Source organism: Rhinoraja longicauda, chromosome 34 (assembly GCF_053455715.1).
Source record: "Rhinoraja longicauda isolate Sanriku21f chromosome 34, sRhiLon1.1, whole genome shotgun sequence".
In the NCBI taxonomy this organism is placed as follows: domain Eukaryota; kingdom Metazoa; phylum Chordata; class Chondrichthyes; order Rajiformes; family Arhynchobatidae; genus Rhinoraja; species Rhinoraja longicauda.
In genome coordinates, this window is record NC_135986.1 from 13,049,240 (window position 1) to 13,077,138 (window position 27,899).

A 27,899-nucleotide genomic window follows, 5' to 3' on the forward strand; every position below is an offset into this window, starting at 1 on the left:
CATCAGATTTATTCCACCATGGGGTTCTTCCCGAGAAGATCTCCAGACACAACACTAGTGTCTGAAGAGACCTCAACTCAGGAGAGGGGAAGAACAACTTCTCCACGATTGTTTACTTTTTTATACAGAAAAGAGAGGTGTGACAAAAAGAAATCAAGGACCAATTACACATCTAATACAATGACCAATTACACATCTAATACAATTACTATGGTTACAGAGAAGACACAATCATTGATACAGGTCACATGCTCAAAAACCAAACCATTAATATAAGTCACATGTATTTAGAGAAACGCATCAATTTACCTAGCGTGGATTCAAACTTTTCCTCCTTTCACACGCACCCAAATAAGGAGTTGCTACTAAGAAAGAAACTTTCTTATCTATATAGACGAGCAATCTCGCAGCTGCATGACCTTGCTTTACTGTTTCAATACACAGTACTCGCAGTCAGACAGAGTGGGAGAGGACAATAGCCCATCTCTTCTGTACACTCCTTATCACTCGTAAAGGGACAAACACATTCTGTTCCCAAGGATAACATTTCTGCCACAAGCATCCATCTTACTGCTTTCCACTAAAATAAGCATCCATTTTATATTAGCTAAAACAACACAAGAAACCATCTTTACTACAACAAAATATAATATCTCTAATTGACTATACCAGCTAATAGCATAGATTCACATTCCCTCCTTTTATCATTCTATGATAACTATCAAAGCTTAAAACAATAAATCACCTTAAACACTTCAAGAGTAAAACAACGCCTTCATATTACCTCAGGTGGATAGAAACAAACTAAGTACAACCAACCCTCTAAATATAATCATATCAAACTTCAAAATATAATTAAATCAAACTTCTAACTTCAAACTTCTAAATATAATCAATCAAACTTCAAAATATAATCAAATCAAACTTCAAAATATAATCAAATCAAACTTCAACTTCTAATCAAATCAAACTTCAACTTCTAATCAAATCAAACTTCAACTTCTAATCAAATCAAACTTCAACTTCTAATCAAATCAAACTTCAACTTCTAATCAAATCAAACTTCAACCTTCTAATCAAATCAAACTTCAACCTTCCAATCAAATCAAACTTCAACCTTCTAATCAAACATTCTTCAACCTTCTAATCAAATCAAACTTCAACCTTCTAATCAAATCAAACTTCAACTTCTAATCAAATCAAACTTCAACCTTCCAATCAAATCAAACTTCAACCTTCTAATCAAATCGAACTTCAACCTTCTAATCAAATCAAACTTCAACCTTCTAATCAAATCAAACTTCAACCTTCTAATCAAACATTCTTCAACCTTCTAATCAAATCAAACTTCAAATCAAACTTCAACCTTCTAATCAAATCGAACTTCAACCTTCTAATCAAATCAAACTTCAACCTTCTAATCAAATCGAACTTCAACCTTCTAATCAAATCAAACTTCAACCTTCTAATCAAATCAAACTTCAACCTTCCAATCAAATCAAACTTCAACCTTCTAATCAAATCGAACTTCAACCTTCTAATCAAATCAAACTTCAACCTTCTAATCAAATCGAACTTCAACCTTCTAATCAAATCAAACTTCAACCTTCTAATCAAATCAAACTTCAACCTTCTAATCAAACATTCTTCAACCTTCTAATCAAATCAAACTTCAACCTTCTAATCAAATCGAACTTCAACCTTCTAATCAAATCAAACTTCAACCTTCTAATCAAATCAAACTTCAACTTCTAATCAAATCAAACTTCAACCTTCCAATCAAATCAAACTTCAACCTTCTAATCAAATCGAACTTCAACCTTCTAATCAAATCAAACTTCAACCTTCTAATCAAATCGAACTTCAACCTTCTAATCAAATCAAACTTCAACCTTCTAATCAAATCAAACTTCAACCTTCCAATCAAATCAAACTTCAACCTTCTAATCAAATCGAACTTCAACCTTCTAATCAAATCAAACTTCAACCTTCTAATCAAATCGAACTTCAACCTTCTAATCAAATCAAACTTCAACCTTCTAATCAAATCAAACTTCAACCTTCTAATCAAACATTCTTCAACCTTCTAATCAAATCAAACTTCAACCTTCTAATCAAATCGAACTTCAACCTTCTAATCAAATCAAACTTCAACCTTCTAATCAAATCAAACTTCAACCTTCCAATCAAATCAAACTTCAACCTTCTAATCAAATCGAACTTCAACTTCTAATCAAATCAAACTTCAACTTCTAATCAAATCAAACTTCTAATCAAATCAAACTTCAACTTCTAATCAATGACCCCTGACACCAGAAAACTGCTCCCTGCTACAATATCTCTTACATGAACTGCTTCTTGCCTACTTCACCTTAACCCTTTTAGTTCCAAACTCCACACATCTCCAAACCACTTCAACTTCTCCTTTGTTGTTACCTCCTAATCTAATACCCTTCCTAGTCGTTCACACTCTTCCTCCACACCATCAATATCCTCAGTCTTCGTATCATTCAATTCAATTTGTCTTACCACTAACATTTTTGAAGCACCAATACTTTCTAACGCCGTCTGCATTTTCCTCAATACACATTTCAGAATAGCCAACCCCACAAATATACAAATAATTAAAATTCCCAGGTACAATGCCATATTAATCAATTTGTCTGACCAGCCTCCGAAACCCCAATCACCCCAACTAGTCGATTCCTTCATGTTATCCATTTGCTCTCTTATCTTTGTGATATAACGAGTAATATTCTTTGTCTGATCCCTAACTCCCATCATGCACCTACCTTTCACTATAGCACAAACACCACCTTCTCGAGCCAACAAATAATCTAGGGCATATCTGTTCTGCATAGTAAAAAGCCTAAGTTCAGTAAGTCCCTGGGTAATCATGTCTAGGGCCCCCGTGGTTGCATTACCCATGATAGTGAGACCACAAATGAGGTAATTACGATTATTGACAGCCAAATACCCTCCAATGAAGCCTAGACTAAAGGAGCTCGTCCATCCGTATACCACAGAGCTCCCATATGTTCCCAGAGAAGTGGGATTCTTCCACTTTGAACAAAATTTTTCCGAAACAGCTTTAGTCACCAACCTTTGATGAGAGACCCACTGGGAGGGACAGGGTATTGTCATAGGAATTATGGTTCCGATCGCCACTTGTCTCGGAAACGGTGGATTCAGGACATTAGTGGCTGTACCATTATAGAAAAAGAAAAGGTTTGAATTCGTTAAAAACAATGTGCCATAACATATCGAATACATGTTTAATTCACCTCCCTCTATCCAATCCCTAAACTGTTCAGAGAACCATCGCGCATCCCTCCTTTTCCTGGTGGAAACAATTCTCATATGACCTGAGGTCATCGTTGGGTGTGAATTTGCACGGTTTGGCGATATCCGCGACCAAACATACGTCCCGTGAATGTGAATTATCCTTTGGTAACGGAAGACAAATAGCAGGCGGGGCAGTAAAAGGTTCATAAATGAAGTGGATAGGTTTCGGCGCCTTTATTTTGGCTTTTTCCCTCCAATTATCACATGTAAGGTACTTTAGAGGGTCCCATTCTGGTTTTATGCTGAATAGTGCCTGTACTGAGGTCATGGATGGGTAACAAACAACTGACTGTGGGGAGTACATAGCTGAGTGAGCTTGGAGAAATAAGTTACCTCCTGGGACTCCTCTGAGAAACTTGAGATCACGCTTACGTCTCTGTAGTGGAGAGACCCGACATAGTTCCATGGGAAATCTACCTTCCATACTTTGGCATGCATAATCAAATTTACACTTAGTCCTAAAACAAGGTAACATTTTATGATGATGGTCCTTCAACAGTAATGAAAAGTGAAGATGCCTCAAAAGTCCATTGCAATCTTTCATTCGACTGACATTCCATTGTCCAAATCCCTCCGGGTTATCATCATCGCATTGGAGTACATCTCCTTGACACAGGTGGTGCACGTGGTTAGGCTGGTTCGGCCTGCACATTCTTTCCTTCATCATTCCCGGAATCAGTAAGGCTTTAAAACAGATGATCACCAGGTGCACTTTCATTGTAAGATGATCCATCTATTCTGAAGAGAATTTTCTTAAGAAAACGGTTAGTAATTAGGTTTCAGGTTCAATATTGACAATTTTACAGTGGTGAAGATGGATCCATGCATTTCTCCCTTCCACTTTAGCTGCTGTTGGGGTTGTGAGAAGAACCTGGTAGGGTCCTTCCCATCGAGCATCCAACCCCTTCCTCGTCCAATTCTTGATCATCACATTAACACCTGGTTTAATTTTAGACCGAGTGATTAAAGGTGGGAGTTCAACGTACGCCGCTCGTACCCTGGAATGTAGGTCTCTTAACGCCCTGGTTAACGATAAAATATAGTTAGTCATCTCCGTTGCCATGTGGTGAAAGTGGACAGTCTTTGGAACATTCTGGTCCCATGGGGTTCTGAGAGGTCTGCCGTAAATAATTTCAGCAGGACTCAGCCGTGCTTCCCCAGCCGGGGTAGTACGTATCTGAAACAGGGCCACGGGAAGTAATTTGAGCCATGTAGTTCCCGTTTCAGCCTGTAGTTTAGCCAATTTATTTTTCAAGGTTTGGTTAACCCTTTCAACCAATCCAGCAGCCTGTGGTCTGTAGGCGCAATGTAACTGCTGCTGGATACCCATCTGGGTACAGAATTCCTTATTTATTTGACCCACGAAATGAGGGCCGTTGTCTGAACTTAAGCGATTTGGAATTCCATACCTGGGAATAATTTCTCTCATTAACACTTTCACCACTGTAGAGGCTTTATTATCCCTTGTCGGGTAAGCCTCAATCCATTTACTAAAAACATCTACAATTACTAATACATATTTATAACACTGACATCTTCCCAATTCAATGTAGTCCATTTGGAGGGTCTCAAAGGGACCCGTGGGCAATGGTGTTTGGCCCATCTCACAAGGTACACCCTTTCCTGGATTATGTTGCTGACAAATCAGGCAACGATTGCTAACACCTTGAGCCAGAGGTTGCAAACGTGGATGCCACCATGTGGCTAGGAGCGTATCACTGGTTGCTTTAGCGCCGCAATGCGTTGCAAAGTGTATACATTCAATAACCCACATTGCTAAATCATCTGACATACAAGCCTGTCCAGCAGGGGTGATCCACAGTTTAGATTCACAATCAACTGTACACCCGAGCTGTTTCCACAGTACCTTATCCCGGTCAGGAGCGTCCTCCTGTAATTTAAAGACGTCTTGGATGGTTGGCATTGGCCTTTCCGAGGGAGACTTGCTTTTATTTGAGCTTTTAGTCTGGCTCATCATTTTAGGCACAACCACCCGCTGTCCCCGGGATGCCTCTTTAGCTTCCTGGTCTGCGCATCGGTTCCCTACATCAACTGGTGTACGGCCTGTCGTGTGAGCTGTACATTTTATAACAGAAATCTGTTTTGGTAACATAAGGGCTCGTAACAAATCTGATACTAGTTTTTGGTGAGATATCTGTGTTCCTGCAGAAGTCAGGAATCCTCTGTTTTTCCACAATTGTCCAAAATCATGGACCACTCCGAAAGCATATCGTGAGTCTGTATAAACATTGATTTTTGAGTCCTTCCCCAAGATGCAAGCTCGTATTAAAGCAAACAGTTCAGCTTGCTGGGCAGAATATGTAGACTCAAAAGCTGCTGACTCCAGCGTCTTGTTATCCTGATTTATGATTGCGTATCCAGAAAGTTTCCTCCCATACGGACTGACAGATGCACTACCATCTACGTACATTGTTATATCAGGATCCAACATTGCAACATCTGATAAATCTTCCCGAACCGAAGTATTTTCTTTAATTATGAATAGGCAGTCATGTCCTGGGTCCATCTGTTCCTGGGGTGGTTCGGTAAGAAAGCATGCTGGGTTGATGGTAGTACAATACTTAAACTGCAATCTGGGATTGTTCAGTAAATATATCTCATACCTATTTTGTCTGGCCATGGTAAGATGCTGGGTTTGTAGCTGACCTAGGAGTGCTGTCACTGAATGTGAACTGTAGACGGTAATATCTTGTTGTAGAGTCAGATTAGCAGCCGATTGTAAACTGTTATATATAGCCGTCAGGATTTGAGTGCATACCGGGTGTCCTAGTGCCACTGGGTCTAACTTAGAGGAGTAATAAGCCACTGGCCGATGCTTATCCCCATGTTTTTGAGTGAGAACGGCAGTTGAGCAGTCAGTGAGGATTGTACAGTACAGCTGGAAAGGTCTGTCATAAAGGGGCCTCCCCAAGGCTGGTGCTTGTGCCAAGGCTGCCTTTAGGTTTTCAAACGCCTTCTGGGCATCTGGATCGAGCTGAAACTCCCCCTCCATACTGCTATATGGTGTCAGTCGTTTAGTTTCCATGGTGATATTAGGTATCCACTGTCGGCAGTAATTCACCATTCCCAACCATTGTCTCATTTGTTTTGCATTCCGAGGTATTGGGAACTGGCAGATCGGTTCAATTCTGCTTTCCTCCAGACTCCTTTCGGTTGCTGAAAGCATTACACCAAGAAACTTAATTTTCTTCTGAGCCACCAACACCTTAGATTGGGATACTACGTATCCTAGTGAGGCCAAATAATTGAGCAACTGGGTCGTGTCTTCTTGGTTGCTCTGCTCGTCAGGGCTAGCTACTAGTAGATCATCCACATACTGAACTAGAGTGGAGCCGTGTCTGAAAGTTAACCCTTGCAACTGCTCCTGCAGGCACCTAGAGAACAGTGTTGGGGAATTAACGAACCCTTGGGGCAATCGGGTCCATGTATACTGTTGCCCATTATAAGTAAAAGCGAAGAGGTATTGGCTTGTTGAGTGCAGTGGTAAAGAAAAGAAAGCGTGATGGAGATCAACAACTGCAAAGATTTTTGCTTGTGCCGGGATCTGGGCTAGAATGTGAGCTGGATTTGGTACTAATGCATGTAATGATTGTACAATAGCATTGATAGATCGTAAATCCTGCACTAGCCTGTACTGGTCCGGCTTCCCTGGTTTCGGAACTGCCAGTATGGGCGTGTTACATGGAGAGTGACACTTAACAAGGATTCCCTGCTTCAGTAATCCTTTGATTAATTTATCAATGCTCAGTATTGCTTGTTGCTTTAACGGATACTGTTGGATAGACGGCAGCACGGCGTCCTTTTGCAAGGTAACTTTGATGGGAGTGATTTGAACACATCCCACCTGCGTGGGGTCCTCTGCCCACACCTGCGGATCCACATATTCTTGTACCTCTCTCCCAACATGATGATGCAAATGTGATACGACTACTTTTGGAGATTGATAGAATAGAATAGTACAGTCATCTGGCAAGGACTGCTTCTTCCAGTGATTTGGATCAGCCTGTTCAACCACTCGCTTTACCATGGGTCCCAAATCCTTCGCATGGTACGGAAAGTTCACTTTCCTTGTGATGTGTGGGGCTACCATAGGAGATTGCTTCCATAGTTCCAAAGGGACCTCTACACATTCCGCCTCTCCCTGTGGTCCCGTGACCAGGGCTCTGATCACCACATTCCACTCGCTCCCCTCATGCCCCTTGTAGAAAGTCTCTAATTCCATGTCCCCTCCGCTTTGGTCATAAGCTAGGGTAACATGAGAAGGGGATTGATCCTTCAAATCCAGAGTCCACCATTGAGGAGTAGTAGAGGCATAACATTGTCTCCTAGGGGCCCATGGTTTTACAGTGATTCCTTCATCTACACACTCAAGGCTTAATTGAAAGGCACACAGCAGATCTCTTGCCATAAGATTGCAGTCTAGTCCAGTGGTAATCACAAACTGATGTCTCACAGATTCATTTTGAAATGTTATGTCAACTGGTTTAGATATCGGATACTGTCGTGCTTGCCCCTGGTATCCAGACAAGCTTTGTGTCCTTTCTGATTCAGGGAGGTTGAGTTCAGACTGGACAGAGGACATGGATGCCCCAGTGTCCACTAAAAAACGATGCCAGCTTCCTTTAACCATCAGTGATAGAACGGGCTCTTTGTCTGATTGAGACCCGTTTACCACGAGGTTCGACAGTCAGTACTGGGGAAAGGGGTTATCCTGGGAATAGGTCGCATGCCCATGTCCTCCTTGTCCCCTATTTCCCTGCCAACCTCCCCGGTATCCTTGCACGGGTCCCTCTCCCCCCTCTGCTCCATGTCTGAGAGAGGGGCACTCATTTTTCCAATGGCCCTGCTGGCCGCAGTTAAAGCAGACGCTTGCCCCTCCTTGTCTGCCTCCCCTCCCCTCGCTGAAACTTTGTCTCTGGGGAGTGTAGGGCGGGCCTCGAGTAGGAGTGGGCGGGCCATGGTAATTGTTTTTTGAAATCCCACCGCTATTGTAATTGACATATCCGAACTCTGGTCCGTTCCCCCATCCGGGGACACAGTATTGGGGCTCCCTCCGATACTCCGCCCTACCTGGGACAGGTTTGTTCTTCCTCATCACATACTCAGTCTTTACTTTAGTCGAGGTCTGGTTGGCTTCCTGACTTTTGCTGTTTTTCCAATAATATTTCACTGCCCTATCCATCTGGCCAGGGTTACTTTCTGCCCAATTCATATTGTTAGCCTTTATCGCCTCAGCAACTGAAGTCGGAAGGCAGCTTATCAGGAAAGCACAGTATTGTGCTGAGTATACCCCATTCTGGTAATTAATGTCTCCTGACTGACTTCGGTACACCTCCGAGAATCTTTCGATAAACTCCTCTGCTCCTTCATTTTTTTGTGCTTTCGTATTTAGGACTTTGGAAATGTCAACTGGCTTTCGGAAGGTGACCATCAGAGCCTCATATATGGCATTTTCACGGGCGTCATTTTGAATATGCTGAGCTGCCAGAGCATCATGGCTTGCAAAATTCAAATTAGCCAGGAATCTTACATGTTCAGCTGGGGTTAATATCTGTTTTACTAAGGCCCATAAATCCCTGGATTCTGCCTGGTAGACTTGTATAGTAGTCCGTAGAAAGTCCACAAATGAGGAGGGTGACTCCTTTCTTTCTGGCATTCTGGCCAAAATTGCCATTAAATCGCTAGGCTTCCAAGGAAAGAAAACTCCCAAAGTCTGAAGATTATTAACGCCCACCTGAACTGCTGGGTTAAAGGCAGGATTGGGCATTTGCCTGACCGGAAATTGACGGGATGTTGATTTATATACAATAGGGTTTTCATCATCATAATCAGACCTCAGGGATAACGGGTCGTCCTCAGAATCCTCGCTACTATTATCACTATAAATCTGAAACATTTGCCTCTGATTTCTTCGTTGTCTTCTTGATCCAGACATTTTAAGTGGTGGTAGTGAGATCGATACCCGATTATTTTTAGTCTTATTCCTGGTATGAGAAGCTACAGGAGATGTATGCTGTGAACCCAGCTGCTGGCTCGTTCCCTGACCTTCTGTGGCATTATTCACCTGGGTTGTGATTGCTAGCGGCTGAGAATCAGGGCTGCCAGACATTTGGGATATCGGCGCATGGGCAGATATATGTAGTGAAGTGGCGGGTGCAGTGGGCTTCTGGGGCACCCTGCTAGTTCTAATATTCCACTCATCCAAGTCATCATCGTCGTCTCCCCCTTCCAGGGCAAGGTCAACCATCGGATTACATATCCTACTTACATCAATACCCCCAGACCCACTTAGGGTCTTACCACACTTCTGTTTCAAATGTTTTGTATGAGCACATTCTTTCTTTAACACTCCGGTTGATTTAGTCACTCCCCCTTCAATAATTCCTATTCCCAATTTCAAAGCATTATCCTGCCAACTTGCCAACACTGAAGCTTCCCTTAATTCTTGACAATACTGTTTCCACAGGGCAATAAGTTCCTTAGCCACAGTACTCCTATTACTCTTCCAAATTATGTCCTGAACCTTCTTAACATCATCCAGAACCTTTATTCCTCCTAATGGCCAAAAGTCATCCCCTAATTTCTTGTTTAACTCCCCCGACAATTGTCTTAATTGCTCCGCTTTGTCAGGATACCGTTTACATAAGATTTGCAAAGCACTGTTTGATTCAGTTGTAGTATCTAAACGATTACCCATCTTGCTGGCTGATAATTCAACACAGTGCGTTGCAATGACACAAATTACACAGTCGCGTACCAAACGTCACAAATCTTAATACACCCCACAACACTTTCATACACACAATCGGCGTCACAAATCTTAATACACCCACAACACTTTCATACACACAATCGGCGTCACAAATCTTAATACACCCACAACACTTTCATACACACAATCGGCGTCACAAATCTTAATACACCCACAACACTTTCATACACACAATCGGACCCAACCTTACAGCGACTGTAACCCACGCTTTCAGGACTGAAACCTGAACAGCGTCCCACTCTCTCAGGACTGAAACCTGACCCAGTGGTATTGATACCGATATCAGTTAATTATAGTCGACTTCCAGTGATACCAATCACTGACCAAAATATCTGCCGCTTCCAGTATTCACCAGACTGACCTGATTTCGTCAAGATATCACACAAGAGTTAGCGAATGGCCAATTCGTCATCAGACGACAGATCAGAGGAAACCGATGCAGTAAAACAAACCACTTGCATCGGGGGCCCAATTCCTCTCCCTGCCTCCGAAACTTCTCAGCTCCTTGGCCGCGAACTCGTGGTAATTGTCTTTTGAAATCCCACCGCTGCCACCAAATGTTAAATCAAATTCTTTACCTTCAGTCTGAATAATCACACGTGATACTGGATTAGCACATCAGATTTATTCCACCATGGGGTTCTTCCCGAGAAGATCTCCAGACACAACACTAGTGTCTGAAGAGACCTCAACTCAGGAGAGGGGAAGAACAACTTCTCCACGATTGTTTACTTTTTTATACAGAAAAGAGAGGTGTGACAAAAAGAAATCAAGGACCAATTACACATCTAATACAATGACCAATTACACATCTAATACAATTACTATGGTTACAGAGAAGACACAATCATTGATACAGGTCACATGCTCAAAAACCAAACCATTAATATAAGTCACATGTATTTAGAGAAACGCATCAATTTACCTAGCGTGGATTCAAACTTTTCCTCCTTTCACACGCACCCAAATAAGGAGTTGCTACTAAGAAAGAAACTTTCTTATCTATATAGACGAGCAATCTCGCAGCTGCATGACCTTGCTTTACTGTTTCAATACACAGTACTCGCAGTCAGACAGAGTGGGAGAGGACAATAGCCCATCTCTTCTGTACACTCCTTATCACTCGTAAAGGGACAAACACATTCTGTTCCCAAGGATAACATTTCTGCCACAAGCATCCATCTTACTGCTTTCCACTAAAATAAGCATCCATTTTATATTAGCTAAAACAACACAAGAAACCATCTTTACTACAACAAAATATAATATCTCTAATTGACTATACCAGCTAATAGCATAGATTCACAATAGTACTACAACTCTTTCAATGAGATTGTGGGTGGCTCTTAAAAGAGCTTTTGGGGTTTCGGTTTGTCAGCACTGAGGATCTTTACTTGGAACTGGTGTACTTGGTCACCGCCTTTGTCCCTTCCGACACGGCGTGCTTGGCCAGCTCCCCGGGCAGCAACAGGCGCACGGCGGTCTGGATCTCCCGGGAGCTGATGGTCGCCCGCTTGTTGTAATGAGCCAGGCGGGAAGCCTCGCCCGCGATGCGCTCAAAAATATCGTTGACGAACGAGTTCATGACGCTCATGCCCTTGGATGAGATGCTGGTGTCGGGGTGAACCTGCTTCATCACTTTGTAGATGTAGATGGCGTAACTTTCCTTCCTCGACCTCTTGCGTTTCTTGCCCGCCTTTCCAGCCACTTTGGACACGGCTTTCTTGGCGCCCTTCTTGGCCGCTTTCGGTGGGTCAGGCATTTCGTCTCTCGCCGTCAGACACACGAATGTCTGGAACAAGCTCTGAGCGTAGTTTAAATAGGCCGCCCCACCGTCCTATGCTAATGAGGGAATGGGGAAGGCAAGCACTGTCATCGGTGAGTTTGAGTCAACTGTTTGATTGCACCACTGAAGCGACCAACCACAGCGCCTCGCTGCCACCAATCACATTGCCCCGTGTCTCGTGACTCTGGCGGGGGAGGCGAAGTTGGGCGGAGCCGCTGCTTAGAAACATAAAAAATAGGTGCAGGAGTAGGCCATTCGGCCCTTCGAGCCTGCACCGTCATTCAATATGATCATGGCTGAATGCCTCATCGCCAGAACTAACCAACAAGCACCAAGACCTGGCTTGGCTGGCGGTGAGAGGAGCCCTCTCAGTCAGATTCTTCCTGCACCGCCGGAACCTCACTACCGGCGCACGCTGCCTCCAGGACGGCTGCTACGGAGAGGAGACGGTGGCCCACCTCTTCACAGAGTGTGGATTTGCCAAGAGAGTCTGGAGAGGTCTGCAGGGGTCCCTATCACGATTTATTCCGAGCAGCTCCGTCACAGAGGACTCTGTGACCTACGGACTGTTCCCAGGGACGCATTCTGAGACTGACATCGAGTGCTCTGGAAGGTCATCAACTCGGTGAAAGACGCACTTTGGTCTGCCCGAGCTTTGCTGGCCTCCCGGCAGAGCGAGATGTCCGTCAAGGAATGTTGCCGACTGGCCCGCTGCAGACTGCAGGAGTACGTGCTGAGGGACGCACTGAAGCTTGGTGCAGCCAACGCCAAGGCCCTGTGGGGGAGGACCACAGTCTAGGGTCCTTCCGCTGCTGGACATGGGGGGCAGGGTGTGGTGGAGAGAGACGCCCCTCCAAATAAGGGATACTGGGTAAATGTCTGTAAATGTAAGTAAATGTCTAAGTGAATGCCTGTATCGAATGTAACCTCCGGAAATGTCGGTTAGGCTTGTTAAAAAAGATGTTTTGTAAATGATATTTATTACTTGAATAAAGTATTTTTTGATATTAAAAAACATAAAAATAAAATAAAAATGGCTGATCATCCAGCTCAGTAACCTGTACCTGCCTTCTCTCCATACCCCCTGATCCCTTTAGCAAAAAGGGCCAAATCTAACTCCCTCTTAAATATAGCCAATGAACTGGCCTCAACTACCTTCTGTGGCAGAGAATTCCACAGACTCACCACTCTCTGTGTGAAGAAATGTTTTCTCATCTCGGTCCTAAAAGACTTCCCCCTTATCCTTAAGCTGTGACCCCTGGTTCTGGACTCCCCCAACAATCTTCCCGCATCTAGCCTCTCCAACCCCTTAAGAATTTTATATGTTTCTATAAGATCCCCAGGTACAAGAATCAAAGGTACAAGAGGAACAAGATAGACGACTCGACCCTAAAATCCGTAGTACGTCAAAGCGCCATTTTAGTGGGCAGAAACTTGCTGAAACATTTAAAAAGACAAATAACAAAAATCTGTGAATTGATAGATGAGATATATTCTGCATGTTAATGGTATAATCACACATATTGATCCCCCAAAACACTGATTACACTGCGAGCGGCATATCGAACGGCGGGTTTTACCATCGAAAATGGCTCCTTTGCGTACTACACTTCAGTATAGGCGATTTCAACGGAGTGGTTCATCTTGTTCCTTTAGTATCTTTACTGATAATCATCGCTTCTCTCCTTGGAACAATGGAGGTTGCGAGGCAGTCACGCAGGGGTCAGGCTGGGGAAGGGCGGCAGATGGGCTTTTCCCTCAGGCCAGTTCCTGTGGGACTCGACAAACTGCCGGATTCAAAGTCACGGTCTCAGTTCCACAAAAGGACAGGCGTCACCATACATGGAATAAACATGGAGATCGTCGGTTCAAGGTGAAGGCGAAAAGATTTAATAGGAATCTGAGGGGTAACATTTTCACACAAAGGGTGGTGGGTGTATGGAACAAGCTGCCAGATGAGGTAGTTGAGGCTGGGACTATCCCAACATTTAAGAAACAGTTAGACAGGTACATGAATAGGACAGGTTTGGAGGGATATGGACCATATGAATTTAGATAGATGAGGGGAGGGGGACCTCATTGAAACTTACAGAATAGTGAAAGGCCTGGATAGAGTGAACATGGTCACTGGTTTCCACTGGTCTTGGACAAGAGGTCATAGCCTCAGAATAAAAGGACGTACTTTAAGGGGATGAGAAGGAATTTATTTTGTCAGAGGGGAGTGAATCTGGAATTCATTGCCTCAGACAACTGTGAAGGTCAAGTCAATGGAAATTTTTAAGGCGGGGATTGACAGACTCTTGATTAGTTTGGGTGTCAGGGGTTTGGGGTGAAGGAAGGAGAATGGGTTTGAGAGGAAAAGATAGATCAGTCATGCAGAGTGGACTTGATAGGCTGAATGGCCTTATTCTGTTCCAGTGAATGCACATGTGTTCTGGATTTATACGGATTTCATCTGTCCCAGTCAGAGACTCAGGCACAAAGACCGAAGGCTGAACCTGGGGTCAGATAGAGAGATGGTGACAGAAAAGATCAGAGACTGAGTGATACAGAGTGAGGCTACTCACCCACTCACCTAGGCCCAGCCTAGGTCATGGAACAAGGGAATGAAATGTCCCATCATGCACTAGGCTGAGAGACAGCTAACAGGGACTGATGTTGGGACCCTTGATGTTTATGATGTAAAGACTTGGAGGTGAATGTGCGAGGTGTAATTTGTATGTTTACGGATTATATGAGAATGTGTGGTTTTGTAGAGTGAGGAGGATTATCACAGGCAACAACAGAATATAGATCAGATGGAATGTCAGGCAGAGGAATAGCAGATGGAATTTAATCCTGACACCTCTGATGTGATGTAATTTGGAAGGTGGAATAGGATCAGGCGTACCAAGTAAATGGTCAGGCCTCAGGGAGAGTCGATGAACAGAGCGATCATGGAGCACATATATCTTGAAAGTAGCGGTACATGTCACATGTTATAACACATGGCAGTCATGTGAAAACTTAATTTAACATTAGCGAACCCATTTGTGTAGGACTGGACCCTCAATTATTAACTGTCTCCATTAATCACCTGGAGGAGAGGGCAGTGTATAAGGATGCACCGTGGCTGAGGGCAAAGTACAGAGGGAACAAGGTATTGTGTACTCATTACACAGGGCACGTGCAGCAAGTGGTGTGGAATGGAAATGGCAAATTGCCATTTACTGCAAGAGCGTTAAAGTTTAGAAATAGGGAAGTATTACAGGATTTGGTGAGGCCACACCTGTGGTACTGGGCATAATTATGCACCCTGTACTGAAGAATGGATATGCTGGGATTCAGGTTCAATTTAAAAGTGATTCAGTTGGATAGTTCCTGGGAGGAGAGGGTTGTTCTATAACAAGGAGTGAGAGAATTAAGATTAAGGTTAGACAGGTTTACATGATCAGGGAGTAGCCATTTAAAACAAGGTTGTAGCAAGTCATCTGAGGAAAATGCCTCCCTGGAGATGTGGAGGCTGGATCACTGGAGGGAATTACAGAGGGGGATAGTTTTGAAAGGTCTGGAAAGTGTGGCCAATGTGGAACTGACACACGAGTTGAGTCCAAGGACAGATCAGCCATGATCACAATGAATGGTGGGGAAGGCTTGAGGGGCCAACTTCTGCTCCTGTTATCTTGCTTTTTTCTGAATGAGGTTCTCACCCTGCCGCCAGGGGTGGTGGAAACAAATAGTAAGGCCTTTCAGAAGGAAATTGGACAGATCCTTCAGGGAAATAACCTGCAGGCTTGTAAACCTTCTAAAGTCCAGGGTGGATGTGGTCAGTTTGTGTAATAAGGATTCACTCTGCACAAACACTGGCACTGTATTCCACGCACAGAGCTGCCAGAGCACAACACTGGCCAGTGAGGACATAGACCAGTACAACACCCAGCCCTTAAATACAAAGGCAGAGATTGAACACAATACAATACAGATGGCCCACAAAGGATGGGCAGCACTGTCGGGCCAGTGACACAAGATAGATCCTGACCTCAGCTGCTGACGGCGTGGGTTTCCTCCGGGTGCTATGACTTCCTCATTCGTCACAAAAACATGCTCGTTTGTTGGTTATTATTGGCCTCTGGAAATTGTCCCTTAAATTGTGTGCAGGGAGTGGATGAGAAGGTGTTGCAATAGAGAAATATTGTGAAGATCGATGATAGCTGTGTACGGTGGGACAGAGCGCCCGTTTCCATGTGGTATCTTTCAATTAAATCATTGTAACCGACCTAGAAACATCAACAGCACTGTGCTCTAAGGGCACAAACCTTTACAACGGCCAGTACTGTACTGGAAGGGCACAAACCGCCACAACAGCCTGCACTGCACTGCAAAGTCACAATGTGTGGCATTGTACTGAAAGGGTCCAGACCTCTACAATAGATGGACTACACTGTTATGGTACAAACCATCACAACAGCTGGCACTGTATTGTAAAGCGATTCTATAAAGCAAACAGTACTTTACTGTAATGTACGAACACAGATACCAGCAACTCTTGCACTCACCTGTGATGCCAGGATTCCCAGCACTAACCTTTGTCGGACAGATAAAGACATGAACACCACTGTGGTCCAATAAAGACCACACTCACCCAAATGCAACAGCCACTCCCAACACTGGAAGGACAATCCCAGAGCATTTGTCACTGTATAAAAGGCAAGAGAGGAACCCGGGAGAGAGTGGGTGCATTCAGCTCTGATGCGTGGTCTGCGTCTGCAGCAGAGGATGGAGCTGAGGTCGGAAATGAACATTTGTCAGCTGTATTCGAAGCAGCACTGGTGGAATGAAGGGACGTGAGGATGTGTAAAGGGCCACTGATGGAGGAGAGCCGATGTCAGAGAGTCACAGAACTGGAGGAGGTGACAGAAAGAGTGAGGGGGTGAGGTCTAAAGAGGAATTTGAACACAAGGATGAGAATGTTAAAACTGAGGCAGGAAGCCGGTGCAGTGAGGCACTAACACTCACTGTTCACTGCCCAGCAGGCAGGAAGAGAACATCCCGATGTCCACAGTGGAGGGTCAGTCAGGTCCCAGATCCACATGGGAACGGCAGACAGCAAGGACCAGCTCGTTGGAAACAATCACCACCATCTCCATCTCTCCAAATCAGTCTGCAAACAAGAGAAGCCGTTGAGATCACCTCTCTTTCTTCTAAACTCCAACTGGAAAGAGAGATTCCACTTCCGTTCAGTCCCTAACTTCAGGCTCCAATTTAATGATGAAAACAAAAAAACCCTGCAGATGCAGGAACATCTGAGATAAAGACAGACCCAGCAGGAATCCTCAATGACTTTGGAGAGAGAAACAGAGCTGAGACCTGGATCTGAAACTCCATCTCTCCCCGGAGATGCTGCCTGACCTTCTGTATTTATTCCTAATACTCCTCGTGTTTCAATTCATTGTATAATTCCCCATTGGCAGAGGACATTGCTCTCAGGAAAACATCAAGAACAGGATGAGGCCCCTTCAAGCCTGCCCCGTCATTCACCAAGACCACGGCTGATCTTCTCCCTCAGCACCATTTCTCTGCAGCGTCCCCGTCTCCTTCGATTCCCCCAATGCGCAGACATCCATCCACAATCCCCACAATCCTGCAGTGAGGTATCGCTGCTCCTCCCTCAACCCTCCTGTAGTAAAGGCCAACGTACCATCCACCTTCCTGTTCACTTGCTGCACCTCCATGCTTCCGCTCAATGATCGATGTACAAGGACACCCAGATCCCGGAAAGCATCCAAGCTACCCGATCTCTCCCAGTTTATAATAAACAGCCAGCTTTGTCCATTAAAGAAGATCACTGCATTGTTCCAAATGATATTCCATCGATCACTCTGTCATCCTGTCTGTATCTCCCCACCGCTGAATTCTCTTCACATCCTCCTCGCTGCTCACAATCCCATCCAGCCTCGATTCACTGTTGACAGAGCCTCCACACTGACGGTGGATAATCCCAAAGGGTCAGTGAACTCTTGGTGAGGGATGTCCTCTAGTTTTAGACTCCCCTACACCAGGATAAAGATTATGAGCATTTAGCTAATCTACAAACCTCATGATTTTGTTTACCTCTTTCAGGTCACCCTTCAACCTCCTAAACCATAATGAAAAATATCCTAGCCCAGGGGTCTCCAAACTATGGCCTGCGGGCCAGATCCAGCCCGCCACAAGATTTTATCCAGCACGCAGCAAGCTCTTAACACGTTCCATGCGGCGGGCGATAGGGGGATTGCATGACCCCTGACCCATACTGTTGCCACGCAACGCCTTCAAGCAGTGAACTTCAAGTAAGCACATACTATGGCTGCCATTGAGGAGTTGGGATATTTGCTTTGTCTTTTTCTTCTATTTTATGTTTAGAGCTACTTCTGATGTGGAACAATTCGTCAGTCCTAATTTGACAGGTTGTTGCAGTGGAATGTTGCGACTGCAGCGCCCAGCCCAGCTCTCGCTGCTGCTTGGCCTCCGCTGCCGATCGGCCTCTCCCCGGCTCCTCTTCTTCCTCCTCTTCGGGCCCGACACTCTGCTTCTCCTTCTCCTCCTCCTTGAAGACCGTTGAGCACGGCTCCCTGGGCCCTTCGCCCTCAGGCCACAGCAGGTCGCCGACGTCCAGCACTCACTGCTTCTGCCCCTGCAGACCCTCCTGGCCTGCTGCACCTCTCCCAGCTCGCTCAATCCCATCCTTTCCTCCTCCTCCTCCTCTTCTTCTCCTTACCATCAGCGGCCCTCTGCTTTTTGGTCGTGCTCTCCTGTCTCCCTTCCCGGCCGCGTTCCCCCTTCTCCTGCGGGCTGGCCAGACGTCTTCCCAGCTGCTTCTTACGTCCACGGGCTTTGCAGCCCTTCTCCCGGTTCCTCTTCCTGCGCTGGATCCTCCAGCTTCTTCCCCAATTTTTACAGCACAAAAATTGACCATTTTGGCATTTGTTTCAAGGTAAGTACGTACGTTTGCATGTGTTACTAGTGTATGCCGAAAGCTGTCATCTACTCCAGATGGCTTGAATTTCTTCCATTTATTTTATTTAAGTTCTCCTTTGAGTTCATTAAATTTATAAAACTGACATTTCTTTATTTTTTCCTACAGCCCGCAAAAATGTGTCAAATATATAATGTGACCCTCATGCTGAAATGTTTGGAGGTCCCTGCTCCTGCTTATAACTCAAATCTTACAGAATTGTGAACAACCAAAACTGGGGAGGCTCTTCAGAGGCTGAAATCCTGTACAGACTCAGAACTGTACCAGTGGGACACACTTGCTTTGTACATAATGACAGATAACTGGCACTCGCTGCATGACTCACACTCTGCATGGTGGGGCTGCTATGGAAGTTAGATTGCTTGGGATCCACAGGGAGCGAGCTGACTGAATAGAGAATTGGCTTAATGGAAGGGTGATGGTGAAAGGATGTTTAATGGGACTGGAGGCCTGTGATGAGTTGTGCAGAACCTTGGCGAGGACGCATTTGAGGTATTGTGTTCTGCAATAGGAAGGATGTTATGAAGCTGGAAAGAGTGCCCAGAGGATTTATGAGTATGTTTCCAGGACATGAGGGCCTGAGCTATGGGGACAGGTTAGGCAGGTTGGATCTTTATTCCTAAGAGCACAGGAAACTGAAGGTTGATCTTATAGAATGTATAAGATCATAGAAACATAGAAAATAGGTGCAGGAGGAGGCCATTCGGCCCTTCGAGCCAGCACCGCCATTCATTGTGATCATGGCTGATCGTCCACAATCAATAACCCGTGCCTGCCTTTTCCCCATAGCCCTTGATTCCACTAGACCCTAGAGGTCTAAAGAAGCTTTTACTGTCCTTTATATTCTTGGCCAGCTTCCCCTCGTACTTCATCTTTTCAGCCCGTATTGCAGATTAAAACTAATCATATTATGATCACTACCTCCAAGCGGTTCCTTTACCTTGAGTTCTCTTATCAAATCTGGTTCATTGGACAACACTAAATCCAGAATTGCCTTTTCTCTGGTAGGCTCCAGTACACGCTGCTTAAAGAATCCATCTCTGAGGCACTCAACAAACTCTTTCTTGGAGTCCAGAACCAACCTGACTTTCCCGGTCTACCTGCATATTGAAATCCCCCATCACCACAGTGGCATTACCTTTGTTACATGCCAGTTTTAACTCCTGCTGCAACTTACACCCTACATCCGGGCTACTATTTTGGGGTCTGTAGATAACACAAATTAGTGTCTTCTTACCTTTACAATTCCTCAACTCTATCCACAGTGACTCTACCTCGTCAGTCCCTATGTCACCCCTCGCAAGAGACTGAATTTCGTCCCTCACCAGCAGAGCTATCCCATCCCATCCTCTGCCCACCTGCTTGTCCTTTCTATAGGATGTATAACCCTGAATATTAAGTTCCCAGGCCCGATCCTCCTGCAGCCACGTCTCTGTAATCCCCACAATGTCATATCTACCAACCTCTAACCGAGCCTCAAGCTCATCTACTTTACTTCTTATACGTCGCGCATTCATATACAACACCTTTCATTCCTTACTCATCTCACCTTTCACATCGATTCCTATTACACTTGGCCATACTCTCCTATCCCTTTGTGAGCTTTCTTTCCCATTAATTCTGGGGTCATTAAGTATCCCTTTACTCTCTTTCCCTTTAACTCCTTCATTGACTATCCCATTTGACACCCCCCCTATTTAGTTTTAAACCACCCGTGTAGCAGTGGCAAACCTGCCTGCCACAATGCTGGTCATGAGGGGAATGGACAGGGTAAATGCACATTCCCCAGAGTAGGGGAATCAAGAACCAGGGGACATGGTTTAAGCTGAGAGTGGAAAGCAGTAGTCAGAACCAGAGGGGCAACATTTTCCACACCGCGGGTGGTGGGTATATAGTACGAGCTTCCAGCGGAGGTAGTTATGGCAGGTACTATAACAATATTTAAAAGGCATTTGGACACGTACATGGATTGGAAAGGTTTAGAGGAACATGGGCTAAACGCGGGCAGATGAAACTAGTTTAGTTTAATTTATTGTGGTCACATGTAGCAGTGAAAAGCTTTTTGCTGCACGCTATCCAGTCGACGAAAAAGTGGACATGATTGCAATCAAACCATCACAGTGTACGGATACAGGATAAAGGGTATAATGTTTAGTGCAAGATAAAGTCTAGTGTAGATGGGGCATCTTAATCAGCATGGGCAAATTGGGCCAAAGGGCCTGTTTCAATGCTGTATGATTTTATGAGTCTATGACACCAAGAGTGAACTGACAGGAGACAATAATACACTCCATGTCGTCCAAGGGCATAAGCTTGTAAAATACACATCACTGTATGACAGGCACAGAGCTGAAGCAATAAGGCACCGTGATGCAAGGACACAGAGCCCACCGTTGCTGTGTGGAGCCACAGATAACCAGCACCGACACCTGTGTTGCACAGAAAGACATGAACACTCGCTGCACTACATTGTGAAGTCACAGCCCAGTACAGACCACACTCTGCCCAGTCTGCACAGAGAGCTTTGCACCAGCCACCCCCAACTATGGAGAGACTCAGACCTGAACAAAGCAACTGTGGACTGACTGAGACTGCCCAATACAGCTCCATACTGTACAGGGTGATGGACAAGTAGAAACCAACCACAGTCCTCAAAGACATCAACTCTGATGGTTTTCTCTGGGGCATCGGAGACTGAGGGGAGACTCGACAGAACTTTATAAAATTCTAAGGAGATGGGGTATAGTCAGATCCATTTCCTACGGAGAAAATGTCAGATGAGAGGAAATAGCTTTAAAGTGAGAGGGACATGATAATACTCGATGTGTGGGGCAAATTTTTACCCAGAGTGATCATGTGCTGCCAGACTTGGTGGTGGAGATAGACAGTACAGTGGGATTTAAGCTTTAAGATACACACATAAATGTGCAGGATGGAGCAATGTAGATCATGTGCAGGCAGAGCAGATCTGTTTAATTTGGCATCATGTTTGCCACAGACATTGTGGGCAGAAGGTTCCTCTGCTGTTCTATGTTCAGACTGGGACAACCTCAGGATGGTGCAGGGGAGGTGAATCTTTGGAGTTTTCTATCCCATTGAGTTGTGGGGACCAGACCACGTTAGGTATTTGAAAAGAGAAACAATAATTTTTGAGATATCAGGGAACTGTCATGGAGAACAGGCACAGAAGAGTATGAAGCCTCGGGCTGATTAGTAATTTTATTAGTCTATGACCCTGATAGTGATCTGACAAGAAATGACAGTGCACTTGCAGGCACAGGCCTGGAAAACACAACGCTGTTTGACAAGCACCGAGCTTATGCCATAAGGCTCCATGATGAAAGGTCACAGAATCCAACAACCCATCACTACTCTGTATGGTCACAGATTCCTTTGTTGCACAGAAAGACATAAACACCCGCTGCACTACACTGTAGGTTAAGGGAATGTCTGGAGTTTACTACACCACAGGGTTGAGGGGGTCAGATCACCCTAGGTATTTGAAGAGGGAAACAATATTTTTCCCAGAGAAAACCCATGCAGTTCATGGGATGAACGTACAAACTCTGTAAAGACAGCACCCGTAGTCAGGATCAAAGCCAGGTCTCTGGCACTGCAAGGCAGCGACTCTACCATTGCGCCACCCTGCCGGCCATGTAGGAAAGATGTGATTACATTGGAGAAGAGATTCACCACAATGTTGCCTGTGGTGGAATGTTTCAGTTATGAAGGGAGGCAGGACAGGCTGTGTATGTTTTCATGGTGCAGGAGCGACTGAAGCGAACCAGGTAGAGATGTACAAGATTATGAGAGGCACTGATAGGGTAGATAGTAGGAAACCTTTCCCCCAGGAAGAGGTGTCGTAGGCATATGTTTAAGGAGAAAAGAAAGAAGTTTAGGGGGGGATATGAGGAATCATTTATTTTTTCACCTTGGCATTGGGTAATATCTGGAATGCACTGCCAAAGGGGGTGGTGGAAGCCGGTATTTACGACACATGTGCTGATAATAGAGTAATACAGCGTGGAAACAGGCCCTTCAGCCCAACTTGCCCACATCAACCAACATGTCCCATCTACATGAGTCCTCCCTGCCTGAGATTGGCTGATATCCCTCCAAACCTGTGCTATCCATGCACCTATCCAATAGTTTCTTGAACTCCGCAATACTCCCTGTCTCAACTACATCCTCTGCCAGCTCGTTCCATTTTGTGTGAAAAAAATTACTCCGCAGATCCCTATTACATCTTTCCCCTTTCATCTTAAAGTTATGTCCTCTGGTTCTCCATTCCCCTGCTCTGGGCAAGAGACCCTGTGCGTCTATCCAATCTATTCCTTTCAAGATTTTAGACACCTCAAGAAGATCACCCCTCATCCTCCTGTGCTCCAGGGAATAGAGTCCCAGTCTGCTCAACCTCTGCCTATAGCTCAGACCCTTGAGTCCTAGCACCAGGACTTTGTAATTCTTCTCCTCTTCATTCTGACTTCTGTAAATCTTCTCTGTACCCTTTCCAATGACATACCCTTTCCTGTAACATAGTGCCCAGAACTGAATAAATACTCTCAATACAGCCTAACCAATGTCTTATAAAACTGCAACATGACCTCCCAACCTCAATGCTCAATAGGTAGACACAAAAAACTGGAGTAAGTCAGCAGATCAGGCAGCATTTCTGGAGAAAAGGAATAGGTGACCATTTTGGGTCGAGACCTTTCTTCATATTGAGTGACAGGGATAAGAGAAACAAGAGAAATAGTACTCAATACTCACTGATGAAGGCCAAAATGCCAAAAGCCTTTTTCACCACCCTATCAACCTGAGATACCACTTTCAAGAAACTATGTACCTACACTCCAAGATCCCTCTGTTCTACACTTCCCAGAGTCCTAGCATTCACTGTGTTTGTCCTACCCATGTTAGACTTTCCAAAATGCAACACCTCACATATCTGTTTTAAATTCCATCAATCATTTCTCAGCCCACTTGATAAACCGATCAAGACACTCCTGCAGTTTTTCACAACCGTCTTCACTAGCTGCAATAGCACCCAGTTTTGTACCATCTGCAAACTTGCGAATCTTGCCATGTGTATTCTCATCTAAATCATTGATATAGGCGACAAACAGTAATAGACCCAGCACCAAACCGAGGCACACCACTGGTCACAGGCCTCCAGTCCAAGAAGCAGCCTTCCACCATCACCCTCTGCTTCCTTCCATGATGTCAATTTTCTATCCATTCAGCTATGTCCCCTTGGATCCCATACGATCTAACCTTCCAGAGCAACCTACCATGTGGTACCATGTTGAATGTTTTGCTGAAATTCATATGTACACCATCTGCATGTAAATTGGTGAAACACCGTGGGTAACACTGGGAGAGATGGCTGACAGCTTGGTCACAGTGGGAGATGGAAAAGGCCAAATGGCAATCGTAAAAGTAACATAAGTAAAATTAGGTCAGAAGAGTAACAGGACATTTGTTGAGCTGCCATGGGGAGAGGATGACGAAGATCCAAGGGGGATGTGTTTGTTGGAGGTGCATGAATTACAGCTGTTGTCAGAGCAATATGCTATCAGGGGAATGCTGAAGAGTCTGTGAAATCTGTTACGGTTCTGTATGTAAGGATCATATGAATTTTTGTATCACACGGCCATTGCATTTGATGCTCCCAAATAAAGCTTTGATTGCCTTGTCCTATCTTTGTGGTGTGTTTTAGAGTTTTCTTTAAAAGATGGTCCAAGTAACATCTCAAAGAACAAAGGGTTGAGTGAGGCAAGCTCAGAGCTGAGGGCTCAGGCAGCCAAAGCCAGTGCAGGCAGTGGTGGAATGTCGCAGTCACAGAGTTATACATTGTAGAATCAGGCCCTCGGGCCACTGAGTATATTCTTTCCAATCCATCATCATGCCCTATACTAATCACACCTACATACACCCTTTGTGCTCTGCTTATACAAGTACCTGCCCAGGGATGTCTTCAATATTGTTTCTGTTTCTGCCCCAACACCACCTCTAACAACTCATTACAGATATCAACGACTCTGTGTGAAGAACTTACACCTCAAAACACTCCTACCATGGACAACAGATTCTAGCTATCCCCCATCTATGCCACTCAGAATGTTATGCACCCCTAATATGTCATCTCTCAGCCTCACTCCTGACAGAGCAGCCTACCCAATCTCACCTGCAGGCCCACCGAATCGAGCAACATTTCAAGGGGCGTGGCTGTGTTCTGCAGCTGCGGCTCACCGGCAGTCTCTCTGTCTTTTTTTTGTTTTTTGTCTATTGTCATCGTTTAATGTACGTTTTGTTCTATTTTTAACTCTGTGTATGTGGGGGGGTGGTGGGGGGGTTGGGGAAACCTTTTTTCTAATCTCTTCCTCAACGGAGATGCGACCTTTACCGTGTCGTATCTCCGTTCGCGCGACGGCCTAACATCGTGGAGTCGGCGGCCTCCAGCTGGGATCGACCTTGAAGACTCCGGTCGCAGGGCCTGGACTTACCATCTCGGAGGCTTCGGCCGTGGGCCCTGCAGACCGCAACATCGGGAGCTCGCAGGTCCCTGGCTGGCGGCCGGTTTTTGGGAGCTCCAGCCGTAGCAGCTTCGACCGCCCCGAAGCGCGAGGTACGATCGACCCGCTCGCAGGCCCCTCATCGCCCTGCGTGGCCCGGCCGCAGCACTTTCCATCGCCCGGTGGGGGCTCAGGACTTTCATCGGCCTACTCGGCTCGGCCCTGGGACTTTCCATCGCCCAGTGGGGGCTCAGGACTTTCATCGGCCTGCTCGGCTCGGCCCTGGGACTTTCCATCGCCCGGTGGGGGCTTCAAAACGTTGGGAGCCTCGATCACTTCCTGGCACCACGGGAGAAGAATGTGGAGGAGATAAGACTTTGCCTTCCATCACAGTGAGGGTATGCCTAGAGCAATCACTGTGATGGCTGTTTGTGTAAAAATTGTATCTGTGTGTCCTGTGCTTTTTTGTTGTCTACTGCCGGACCCTGACGTGAGAGGACGCTGGCGTTGTTTATTCGCCGCTTTTCCGTTAGGATAGTTTGTCTGTTTGTTTTTATGTTGATTGTTTTTGTAAAGCGCTTTGAGCACCCGATAAGGCGCTATATAAAATAAATGCTTATTATTATTATTATTATTATATGTCATCTCTCAGCCTCACTCCTGACAGAGCAGCCTACCCAATCTCACCTGCAGGCCCACCGAATCGAGCAACATTCTTGCAATAATTTATGCGCACTATCTGAAGTAAACAAATCTTTCATGTGGTGTTTCAAACAGAACTGCAGGCAATACTCTCAATACTCTCTAATCAACAGTTTGTACAACTGATGTCCATCTCTTGAACGCAAAACCTCAGCTGATGAAGGCAAAAATGCCATAGGCCTTCTTCACTCTCTCTACCTGTGTTGCCACTTTCAGCCAACTGTGTACTGGTATCCCAAGGTCAATTTACTGAACAACACTTCTGCAAGACCCAACCATTCACTGTAAATCCCCCACCCTGACATCACTACCAAAAATCCATCAATTTGCACTTGTCTGAGTTAAATTCCCCCTGTCATTTCCTTGTCTACTTTCCCAATTGATCTAAATCCTGTTGTAAACATAAACAACCTTTTCCCCTCTACACTGTACCACCATTGTGGTGTCACCTGCAAGCTTACCAACGATATCATGTATATTCTCACAAAATGACTCATATGAATGACAGAGAACAGGGGAACCAGCAACTTTACTGGGCAGAAGCCTCCAGTCTGAAATGGGACTTTGATGCTAAAGAGGCCACAGATGGAGGATGATCACAGCACCAGAGGGGGTTACAGAGAGAGTGAGTGAGTCAGAACCAAGGGGGAATTGGACCACGAAGATGAGAATGCTAAATCTGATGCAAAGACCCAGTGGATAAGGTACGAACACAAACTCACTGTTCACTGCCCAGCAGGCAGGAAGATGTCACAGTGGAGGAGCAGTCACACGCACAAGATTCAACCAGTCAGGTCCCAGATCCACCTGGGAACGACAGAGCAAGGACCAGCTCAGTTAATACAATCGCCACCTTTCCCATCTCTCCAAGTCAGTCTTGGGACCTCACCCTCTCACCTCCTGGCCGATGCCTCCGGCCACACCAACATCTCCCCGCCGGGGGGAAGGAAGCCTCACCTCCATCCCCGGGCCCAGGCCGCTCCCGCTCCCCCTCCCCCTCCGTGGGCCTCGCAGCCGCCCCGCGCCCGGACCGGCCGGTTGCTGAGGCAACGACGTCACTGACGCTACGAGACCTCTGTGACGTCATGGCACGTCGCTCGGTGAGGTTGCCCCGCATCACGTGACAGGGGCGGCCGCTGACCGGGGAAGCGGGAGCTGTCAATCACAAGTCAACACACACTGACAGAAAATTACATCTATATATATATATATATATATATCTATATCTATCTATATTATCTTATCTATCTATCTATCTATCTATCTATCTATCTATCTATCTATCTATCTATCTATCTATCTATCTATCTATCTACTACTAAGAATAAATATATGAATCCCTATATATATATCTGTGATTTCGGCTGATTTCGGCAAAACGGTGAACCGTAGCGCCACAATTTTTGCATCGCCTTAATCACCACGATGAACGCTGGTGGAAAATGATATTTTAATTTAATTTGGTCGAATATTTTTAAAGTTACAGAGGTTTTAAAGTCAATTTTATTTTCCTAAGCCTTTTATTGAAGGCCTTCAGCGTGTGACATCACAATGCCCCTGTGAGATGAGCTCGCGCTGCCCCCCCTCCTACTGATTTATTGAAGGTTTTGCGCACGCGCGGCCTCTCCTCACTCGCACCAACGACATGGACGCCGTTAGCGGAGCCGTCCGCCCGCGATCACCGGCTCACCTCTCCTCTCTCCCCTTGCTTCTCTCCTCTCTCCCACACCCAGGAGACCCTCTCCCCGCTATCGCACGGACCCA

General features: G+C 45.3%; 1 protein-coding gene across 9 annotated transcripts; it reads right to left on the bottom strand.

Annotated features, from left to right (window-relative positions):
* LOC144609474 (histone H2B 1/2-like) lies at positions 1–27,168 on the bottom strand. Of its 9 annotated transcripts, none has more exons than XR_013549324.1 (3): positions 27,033–27,168; positions 26,858–26,942; positions 1–4,078 (listed from the first exon to the last, which is right to left on the bottom strand). XR_013549324.1 is itself a non-coding variant. In XM_078427957.1 (3 exons), the coding sequence occupies exon 3, from the start codon at positions 11,898–11,900 to the stop codon at positions 11,529–11,531; it is 372 nt and encodes a 123-aa protein (XP_078284083.1). In that variant the 5' UTR covers positions 11,901–11,980; positions 26,858–26,942; positions 27,033–27,168; the 3' UTR covers positions 10,478–11,528. The 9 variants fall into 9 exon arrangements, 2 of the variants coding, with proteins under 2 accessions (XP_078284083.1, XP_078284084.1); XR_013549325.1 differs by having other exon boundaries at positions 1–4,097; XR_013549320.1 differs by having other exon boundaries at positions 1–4,367.
* Between the last annotated feature and the right edge of the window lie 731 nt (positions 27,169–27,899).

Bases quoted from the DNA above. Each gene is read 5' to 3' on its own strand.
- LOC144609474 (XM_078427957.1), bottom strand. From the start codon at position 11,900: ATGCCTGACCCACCGAAAGCGGCCAAGAAGGGCGCCAAGAAAGCCGTG.